The sequence below is a fragment of the Nicrophorus vespilloides genome, unplaced genomic scaffold, assembly GCF_001412225.1.
Source record: "Nicrophorus vespilloides isolate i.1.1-1 unplaced genomic scaffold, Nicve_v1.0, whole genome shotgun sequence".
Classification (NCBI taxonomy): Eukaryota; Metazoa; Arthropoda; class Insecta; order Coleoptera; family Silphidae; genus Nicrophorus; species Nicrophorus vespilloides.
In genome coordinates, this window is record NW_017097362.1 from 1 (window position 1) to 10,556 (window position 10,556).

General features: G+C 35.5%; 1 protein-coding gene across 1 annotated transcript; it reads right to left on the reverse strand.

Annotated features, from left to right (window-relative positions):
• Nucleotides 1–8,468: 8,468 nt before the first annotated feature.
• Nucleotides 8,469–9,357, reverse strand: LOC108559912 (L-asparaginase-like). The gene is made up of 4 exons (XM_017917297.1): nt 9,182–9,357; nt 8,803–8,848; nt 8,631–8,744; nt 8,469–8,574 (listed from the first exon to the last, which is right to left on the reverse strand). The coding sequence occupies exons 1-4, from the start codon at nt 9,355–9,357 to the stop codon at nt 8,533–8,535; spliced, it is 378 nt and encodes a 125-aa protein (XP_017772786.1). The 3' UTR covers nt 8,469–8,532.
• Between the last annotated feature and the right edge of the window lie 1,199 nt (nt 9,358–10,556).

The window sequence follows — 10,556 nt, forward strand, 5'->3', positions numbered from 1 at the left end:
AATGAAAAAACACACATTTTTTAATTTTAAGAAATAATCGAATCTTGCACATCTTCATCCATTTTCCGCTTTTTGGCCGATGGTGCAGTTAAGTTACTGCTCAGTGACTAACGACTGCCTGCGCGGAAGGATGCAATAAATCGGCAGTGATCGTGTGAAGTGGGCGACTTCGTTGTGTGAAGCGAAGTTCGTTGTGTGAAGCGAAGTTCGTTGTATGAATCGTGAAATGAACGAAAAGGAAGTTCGTTGTGTGCAGCGTTCGCTGTGCGAAGCGTTCGTTATGCGAGGCACCACTGTATAATGTAAGTAAATAGGTACTATAAATGTATGTTGAGATCCACTATCGTAGACCCTCATTTTCATTTCATGGACCCCCAATTTTATTTTCGCTGACGTAGACCCCTTGCAGGCTGTCATCGACCCCTGTGGGTCGATATAGACCACTTTGAGAATCACTGTGCTACAACCTCCATTTTCAACTTTAAATAAAATATTAAATTCGAGTTAAGCGGGGTCTTTATGGCAAAATTGAACCAAGTGCGACATTTCGAACACCTGGTATTGGCACAAAGGATGCTTTCTCGAAATCCAGCAATATTCGGTACTATTCTAAAATAGTAAACTTCCTGTTGTAGATATCCAAATTCTTTTTGGAGCTCAAAATAAGCACGGAGCATATGAGTTGCACTAGAGCGAATATAGAAATAAAATAAATTTCATGATTAAAAATTTAACCTATACAAGCAAACATAAATTATAATAAAGTATTTCTATAGTCTCACCCAAGTGAGTATCAACCAACATTCTTTTTTTTCTTCGCTTCTATTATTTTATTAAATTTACCATTTTCGTGGAAAATAACCGTCTTTGTGGAGCAATATTTTTGTTATATGTTGATGGTTTAGAAATAATGTTTTTTTTTTGTTGACCCTGAACACTATCTAATATTGAATGTAGTGAAGAAAGTTGTTTTTGACGTGGCATCGTACTTTTCATTGGAAGTGATTATTTTAAGAGCTTTCTCAAATAAATATCTCAGTTCATTAATCCTTATGTTCTCACGGAATGGATAGTTTTCTACCACCAACCTACTGTTGGTTTCGTTTCCTTGCTAGTGTAAATATTAAAGTCGTACGTATATCCGTTAGCAGAGTCGCACCTAAGCCACATTTTTATACCCCTTTTCACCGGTTTTAGAGGCATATATTGCTTTAGTGACGACCTGCCATTGAATCTCGTCATTGACTCGTTTATGCTCTGGTAACTACTATCTTGACGACATTTCTTGTTGTCATCTATGTAGGTTTTTGTGGGTTGAATCGGGTTCTAACCATAAAATAAATATCATTAGCATTTCCTAATTCGCTCTTTGCCAATATTAGGATCTATTACCACTATCATCATCCTCTGTATCACTTTTAAAGACTACGTCATCATCGTCTCTTTCAGAGGATAAATATAATGCATATACGTCGTCACTACCAATTATCGTTACTACTGCTGCAACGTATTTACCTATCAAGTTTCAATATACAAGAAAATACAAAGACGTAACAATGCATTAAACATGTGCGTCACAGCAAAAATCTAGAGTTACAGATTAGATAAAAAGTGGGGACGCTGCTAAAACGTATACAAACCTGCTGGTACATTACACACTATTTAAAAATGCAACCAGAGAAAATACTGAGTAGTACATATGTGTACTTGAAGTACCGAAAGGGTTTTGGGAGATCTTAAGGAGTCTACTGTGGGAGAACATATAGCACTTATTCACAAAATTAATCATCTGATATCTTAACAATTCTCCCAGACAACGTGGAATACTATAAAGCAAAACACAGTAACTACTTCAATCGAGAAAACAAGAGAAAATACTAACCATGCTAACGTGGATATGCTGGAGAGTGAGCACCACAGGATTAAGGTCAATGAAGAATACCAGGGTGTGACATTTACGAGCCAAGGCACTGTAATGTAAATGAATGCGGTGAGCATCCACAGCCCCTCGTCCGTTCCAAAAGCCTGTGTTTGAAAATTTATTCCAGCGTTTTCCTTACATAGGATATCAGCGATATATGTCTATAAGTAGATGCCGGGTCAGGAGGTTGAAATCCTTTAAGGTGACAAAGATGTTATTGTAGCACTGAGTTGTCAGCCTTGCTATGACCTATATATTTGACCACCACCCTCATCCATAGTCCTTTACACCAAAAATTTTCGCTCCACATCAAAATTATCTAATGTTTGATACGAAATGGAGTCAACTAGATCTGCTGACACCAACGCCACATCTATGACACTCAACTCTGATGGGAAGCATGTGCAGTGGTGCATCATGACTTTGTGAGGCTCTAGGTGCAACCTGATTTGGAGGGCCCCTATTGACCCTATTAACCTACTTTGGCCTCATAGATGGTCCATGTCCACATACTTCATCTTCATAGATGCCTAATGTGGACATACTCCATCATCGTAGATGATTTGTGTGTGCGCATTTCTTGAAATTCCAATTAATTTTCTCTTAGAAATTCTTTTATCCTTATATTGTCATATCTATCTGGTAGAACATAAGACAAAATATAATAAATTGTATTAAAGATATCAACGAGTGTGAGCAGAAGAATCTCTGAACAATGTGTTCTAAAATAATTTGCATTAAAGAGTTATCCTGATCCATTTCAACAAATGATAATCCCTCCCTTGCGTAGATATTCGAATTGCAAATAGAACAATTATTTAAAATAATTGACTGCTCTATTTCTTTCAAAGTATCTACAGGCAGAATGGAAACAATTATTTGATAAACTGGTTCATCGTTATATCTATTTGGCAATTGTATCGCAATTTTTTTCATATTTTTTTTATTTAAAAATCGTTTTAAATCTAAAATATTGGAAATTATAACATTACTTAATATTTACGTTGAAAATTACTAATAAATATGGTACATGTTGAAATTATAACACATTTGTTCACATAAGACTAGTTTGTACTATGCCAAAATTTAAACTATCAAATAATTAAATAATTGCATAGTATTGATGTACCCTTGGATTCTGATATAAATTTTCTCCCATTTGACAAGATAAGTTAATTTATATCATTAGTTTCATAATTACATCTACTGTATGACTGTAACTATTTTCATTGATCTTCTACTTCTATATGTTGGCATATAGTTAAAATTCATTTGTATTTATAGTATTGCTTTACTCTTCGATTCTGATGAAATTTTCTCCCATTTGGACGAGATAGAATAATTACCTTCTATCATAAGTTCCGTAATTACACTATTGTATGACTAAACACTTGCACAGCATTTGAGACCTCCATATTGGGAATTTCTTCAGGAATTAAATGTCTAAATGTAACTTTTTTTATTGATCTCCTATTTCTTGAAGCATCAATGAAATAAGCAGTTTTAACATCATCCCAACTCGCTGTTAAGGCCTATACCAGGTGGCCAGGCCAAGCTCCTTGATAGTCTGAGCCATTGATCAAAATTTGAAATTAAATACGTATTTAGAAGGTATGCAAAAAAGGTATTAATTTTTTTTACAGAAATTATATTTATTGAAAACATATAAATAAAAGTACAAAATATGTGTATTGAATTTATATATTAAAAATTAAACACATTTATATTACTTCTCTTGATAATTCTTTAAAATTTGGTGAATAATTGGTGACAGCACTTCTCAGTAATACTTTGAGATGCTGGTTAGTTAATACTGATCGGTGTTTGGATTTCACGAATTTTAATAATAATAATAATCAAATTTATTGACCAAAAAAACTGATAGAAAGAAAATAAAAAGAAATTTACAATGAGTATCTTTGGCCAAAGGGAACCGAATCAGTTTCTCCAAATAAAAGATCAACTGTTCTGCCTTCGGTCCCGACAAAAAAATAAATAAAAAGTACACAATTCCCCTGGGCATGCACAATTAGCCCATAAATAAAAAGTAAGTGAAACTAGTAAATAAACAAGGTAAAAATTATATAAATATATAGAAAAGTACATAAACACAAACATATAAAATATATAAAAGAATAGCAGCTGCATAAAATCATCGACAATTGAGTATATAAACCAACAAATAACCAAGCAAACAAACTAACAAAGGGCAACAAATACAAAAATTAAATACAGATAAGAAAAGACTCACACATAACATATCTCACCTCCCTGCTCAGGACATCACGATGCCAGTACGAAACCCAGATTCCTTAACTCACACGAGAACCCGACCGTCCCACCGTTCATCACAATTTTTATTCCCTCCACTACAACGCGTTTGGACCTGACCTGACTAAAAGAAAAATAAATCTGAGTATCATCCGCGTAAAAATGCATTTTGCAGTGAAGGACCACCTTAGGCATCTATGAGACATATATATTATATAGCAAGGGACAAGAATTGAACCCTGGGGCACACCGATCTAACCCTCTGATTCCTGCCAATTAAGAATGAGGACATTAGAGCGTAAGCCGACTGACCAAGACCGACAAATCTCATAATTGCCAGAAGCAACTCGTGGTTTATGCTGTCAAATGCCTTGCTGTAATCTAGCGCTATCAACACAGTAACCATGCCCTTATCAGTTGCCCTCAATATGTCATCCACAATGTGAGCAATCGCGGTCGTACAACTATAGCCACGCCTAAAACCCGACTGATTCTCCGGAATGATACCGTGAGCATCCAGATGGCGACACAGCTGAGACGCCAAGATCTTCTCGAACACCTTTGACAAGGTTGGAAGGATACTAATAGGTCTCAAGTCACCAAAACAAGACGGTGGACTCTTCTTCGGGACGGGAACAACCAGAGCCAGCTTCCAGGCATCAGGAAAAACAGACACTTCGATGCAAGAGATGACGATATGGACTAAGTAATCTATGAGTGGGGATGAAACAACATTCAAAATTTTTATACTCATATTATCCAGCCCCACCACATTAGACTTCACAGAACTAATTGACTGTAAAACATCTTGTTCATTAACAAACACAAAATTAAATTCCGCATCGAAGTTGACCGCCCTTACTACTCTATAAAAGCTCAGAGTCATAGCATGAGGAGAAACTCTGGAAAAATAGGTTTCAAAATGCGAGCTAATATCGTCAGGACGGTCCATGTGACCAGGAATCCCTTCAGAATTCGACCTGCAAACATTAAGGTTTTTCGCCTCTCTCCACATCAAAGCCCTGCTGTCGCAATTTGCGCAGGTAAAAGCAAGGTAGGCCTGTCGCTCCGCTCTGACAGCTCTAGTTGTCATATTACGTATCTGTCTATAGAAGGCAACATCACTAACGGATCCAGACGACTTACACTTGGACAAGGCCCTGTCCCTAATTTTCATCATCTCTCTGATGTTGTGGGTTAACCAGGGTGCATGACCCTCAATTGCCCATACAGTCCTAAGGCGAACAAGTATGTCCACAACCTTCATCACATTCTCCTACTCTTACATTAACGTCACGGAAATAAAATATCTCGAACCAGTCCACAGCATATATGTATCTGCATCATCAATGAAATTAACATTAAAATTACCCACACAGATCAGGGAGTCAGTGGAAATCATAAGACTGGATAAGGTCTCCTCAAAATCCGTGATGAATTGTCGATAACTCGAGCGCGGTGGACTATAACATTTCCTCAAATAAAGGGCAACTCCACCTACACGACCGCTACGATCTTGTCTAATCAGATTATAATCAGAAATAGCAATTCCCTCGGATGAGACACTCTCATTCAGCCAGGTCTCCGACAAAGCCATCACATCATACCCCGAAGCACCCACACTCAGCCCGAAAGGATCAAAAATTTGAACACTGTGAGCGCACATTCAAGTGGCAGATACTAAACAATTTACTAGGCATGATAGATAACCGCGAACAGAAAACCGTTCACAAACAATAAGACTAAACAGAAGTCAACAAAAGTACCATTAATACCATACAAAAATATGCATACAAAAATATGCAGCAGCAATAAATAATCAAATTACAATTTAAAAAAGAAATATGCAGAAAAAACAAATAAATGAACAAATAGCAATAAAAAGTAGCAAACAAGTTAATGGCAGTAGCAAACAGCAGCGACAAACAAAAAATCACTAATTATCAATATAAAAGAATGACAAAATGTACCTAAACAATATAAAATAATCCGCAATATATAAAAATAACAGAAAACAATAACCCAATTATGCACCATGCCAAAAAATAATGCAGCAAGTGAAATTAAATTAATATAACAGACAAAATATAACTGACCAGCCGCAACACCCTCAGGCTAAAAATCGTCCTCCAAATCGCTGACAGAATCCACTCTTATATGTTTACCCTTCAATCTTGCCGCCACCTCACCATCCCACGTCCAAACATGTTCACTTCCGTATTTCTGCACCGCAAATTTAAACAACTCACGCCTTGTTTCCGTTAAGTCCTCGTGTACCATTATTCTGGTTCCTTTAAATTTCGTGCGATTTTTTAGGATCTCTATCTTTTGAGAATCCAATCACGGCCGGGCGATGTTTGTTGTTCACGGATTTACCGACTCGCCGACAACTTGTAATAGCGCCTGGCGGCAAGCAGATATTTAGGTTTTTTTTTATAGCGTTATTGAAAGTTTTTTCCGGTGTTTTTCCTTCTATCTCCGGCAGGTTATAAACGCAGAGCTTTTGCCTCCTTTTGCTCTGCTCCATGGTATCACTGATCTTCTTTAATTCCCCGCGGAGATACAGATTCTCAGTTTTGAGCAGCTCCATATCGCCAGCCATCCTCTCAACCTTCGCATAAGTACGTTGTTCCGAATATTGAAATAATTCGACAAGCAGCCTTTTTAATTCAGGATACTTTGATTCTAGTACAAATTTCGAAAATTCAGTAATCGACGTCGACTTATATTTTAATTGTAGAGCTTCATCTTCTTGCATCTCTAGTAATTCTAATTCTCCAGATGCTTTTTGGGTCATAATTATATTGGAAATGGAAAACTCACCTTGAATTATGTTAATTTCAAATGGATGCAGAAAAAAATCAAGAGACGATTTAAAATATTTCAAGTCTTGAAATCTATATTGGAATTCCGTCAATATTTGCGCAGTTTTCGATAAGTAAGGGAACATTTATCGAGAGCCACAAATAATCAATCCTTCAAAGAGCCGCAGGTTGTCCCCCCTGGCCTATACCATATAATGAATATTTTAAATTTTTGTAAAATGTAAAAAAATTAAGTATGTAAAAAAAATAAGTAATGTAAAACAAAATTAATATTACGTAAGTAACAATAAAAAACGGAAATGTTTATTCAGAATCTGAACTGTTTTCAGAATGAGAACTCATTGATGTCACATCGTTATCATCAGCATTTTCATTCACGCTTTCAGTCTCCCACAAAATGTCATCTTCCGTCCCATTTAAATCATTGGAAATGCAGCATTTCTTGAAACCTTTAACTATCGATTCAGATTCGATCTTCTGCCAGGCAGTCGCAATCCATTCTCCTTAGAGAGAGACTGAGGGTTTTTTATTTTTCCTGAAGGTGTCACTGGATGATTGCCCGACAATAGCCAATTGTAGTATTCTTTTCGAAGGTTGTCTTTAAATGGTTTATTAACCACCACATCCAAGATTTGCAACTGAGAAGTCATACCACCCGGTATTATTACAAGATCGGAATTCAATGCCTCAATTCTTTCCTTAACACCTGTCGTAAGGTGGCCTCGAAATGCATCAAGGACTAGCATAGAGCGGGAGTTTCTCATAGAACCTGGCCGTTTCTCCCAAATCACATTCAACCAGTCTAATACCAACTACTCTGTCATCCAACCTTTTTCTTGGACCCGAAAAGCAATGCCTCGACACAGCTTTTCTTTGGGCATTGTTTTACGTTTCAATATAACGTAAGGTCAAAGCTTTTGTCCGTCAGCAGTAACAGCAAGCATAACAGTAATTCTGGACTTTTCATAACCAGCTGACTTCAATAAGATCGTTTTTCTCCTTTCTTATTTACCGTAAGGTTAGAAGACATGTCGAAATAGACTGGTGTTTGGTCTGCATTTGCCACATTCCCAAGATTGTAGTTTTGCTTTTTGCGTAATGATATAACATGTCGCTGATAAGCCAACAATTTTTCATTAAAGTCGTCAGGAAGTTTTTGCGCGAGAGTTGTCCGCCGTCGTAGTGATAAACCGTTCTTTTTCATCATTCTTCTACACCAACCCATACTTGCCTTAAAGTCCTTTCTAGGAATGTTTAAATTAGCAGCCTCTTCTAACGCTTTAAATTTTATGATTTTCAAAGATTGAAATTTGAATTGATGTTTCGACACAAATCTATAATATTATTTATTTATAGTAACATATTAAAAAAACGTAAATATGCTTAATAGGGCAGAAAGACATATGGTCAATAGCCCATTGTAATATGTTTTTTTAGTATGTATTATAATTTGTTACAATAAATGTTATTATTATTAGTAAATATATCTTAAAAAAACAATACAAATGAAGTCTTTCAGGGTTTGGTTATTTCTCCACGAAGATTTGTCATCATCATCTGAAAGTATTACATATTGATAATTATATATGTATCCATGTGTATCGTTTACTTACAGTTTTCTTTTCGTCAAGAGAAAGATTTTTAAAGCCCAAAACATAAATCAATTTTGTTAAAGCTGCTTCAGTGGTAATGTCGAACCCTGGCAGAATACCAATATTCTTGCAAATCTATAACATCATTGATATAATATGTGAGTTACAGTTTTTAATTGTTTATTGTTGTTACCTTTCCTGTTTCGTATGTGGGATTTACAGTACCATGAGGACATTCGCTAACGTCATAAAATTTATTTATGGCCACCCTCCGTTTCGCTTTTCTAATTTTAACACTCGCTGCTCAACTTCATTAAACCTTCCGTTTTCGGTCCACTAAAAGATTTTCTTTAAGAATTTGCATTCTTATATTTCCTTAAATCTTTTCTCCATAGGCGAATGTTTACTTCTGGAACTCCATATTTCCTCGAAGCTCTCAAGTTGTTTGTTCTTTCTGCCTCGTTTGCAACCATAACTTTAAAATTCATATCCTAGGTTCTCCTGGTACCTTTATTTATTTGACTCTTTGATGAACTTTTTTTCTCCACACTACCTTTATTACTCTCACTCACTTTTCATGGGCAATAAAGAAAAACGTAAAGTAACCGTCGCTAGTCACGTGTTGTTTACAAATTAACTTGAAGCACAATTCACGATGTAGACGTTTTTCAATCTTTTTTATAGCCGCAGTCTTCACACCTTCCAGTACATTCCAGTACCACTCTTTCTTGTTGTAGTTCTCCGTCATTTTTTGGTTTAATAAGTGTTATTCGTGTTTTTATGTCTATTGGCAAAGAGACAATTGTTGAAGGTAGTCATTGCTCTTCTACCACCCAGAGCTTGCCAAGAAAGTTTCGTCAGTCTTTTCTTGCGCCTTTAAATCAGAAAAAATCAACTCTGCTTTTTCGCATATGACTTGTGTTACAGGAATATTTTTTTGACTGGTGTCATCAACCCACAATGCTAACATTTTTTCCATTTTCTCTATATTTTTGCTCCGGCTGTAAGTTACGTGCTTTACATTTACATTTGTGTGTTGAGAGGAATGTTTAATTTTTTCAGCGTTTTTCATGATTGTTGTTACAGTGGACGAGGGTAAATTTAGAGCTCTGCAGACAAAAGGTCGGGTTTGGCCGTATTCAATGCGTTTAATTACGTCCAGGCACATTGTTTTTCGTGCTGTTTTAGCACAATGTTTGGGTTCATTCAAATAATTATTTTTTGATGAGATATTCCACGACAACGTTTTCTTCATTTCATGTGCTATTTAAATCTATATCAATTGTTGGTGTATCAGTTTTCAAATAAAAAATATTTGTATATTATCTACCATTGTTATGCATATATCATTCAAATAATTATTTTTTGATGAGTGATTTGTAGTTCCTTGAATTAATAATACACCTAATCTTTGTGTAAAAGTGTAGCATGATGAATTTGTAATATCTGAATCCTAATTGACGTATTTGTCCAAATGTATTTTCTAAGTATTATCTTGATTTCAAGCAATTTGCATGAAATATTCAAATTTATGTTCCTTCAGTAGAATATTATGTAAATTTATGAACCCTTTTATTGTATGTATGCAATTACGAATAACAGGAGGTTGTTTGATGTAGTAATGTATTTCATATTTTCCAGAATTTTTATTGATTTGTACCAGAACTATAAATGGTTGGAATCTATAGTCACTCGCGTTCTTAATTCTGCAGAATTGCTAATGTCATGACCATTCATACTGTCGAATAAGTCATTCATGAATGAGCAGAATGATGCAGTTCCTAATGCTTCTTCATTATTAAAATAAGTATATATATAAGTATCATACTTTTGCTGAAAACCTGCGCTGCATGTGATACTTTCATTTTTCGTACTCTGTTCTCTATTACATGTTCTTCTGTTATCTTTGGAATAATTTTAAAATTATGTAAGCAATCTGTTAAATAT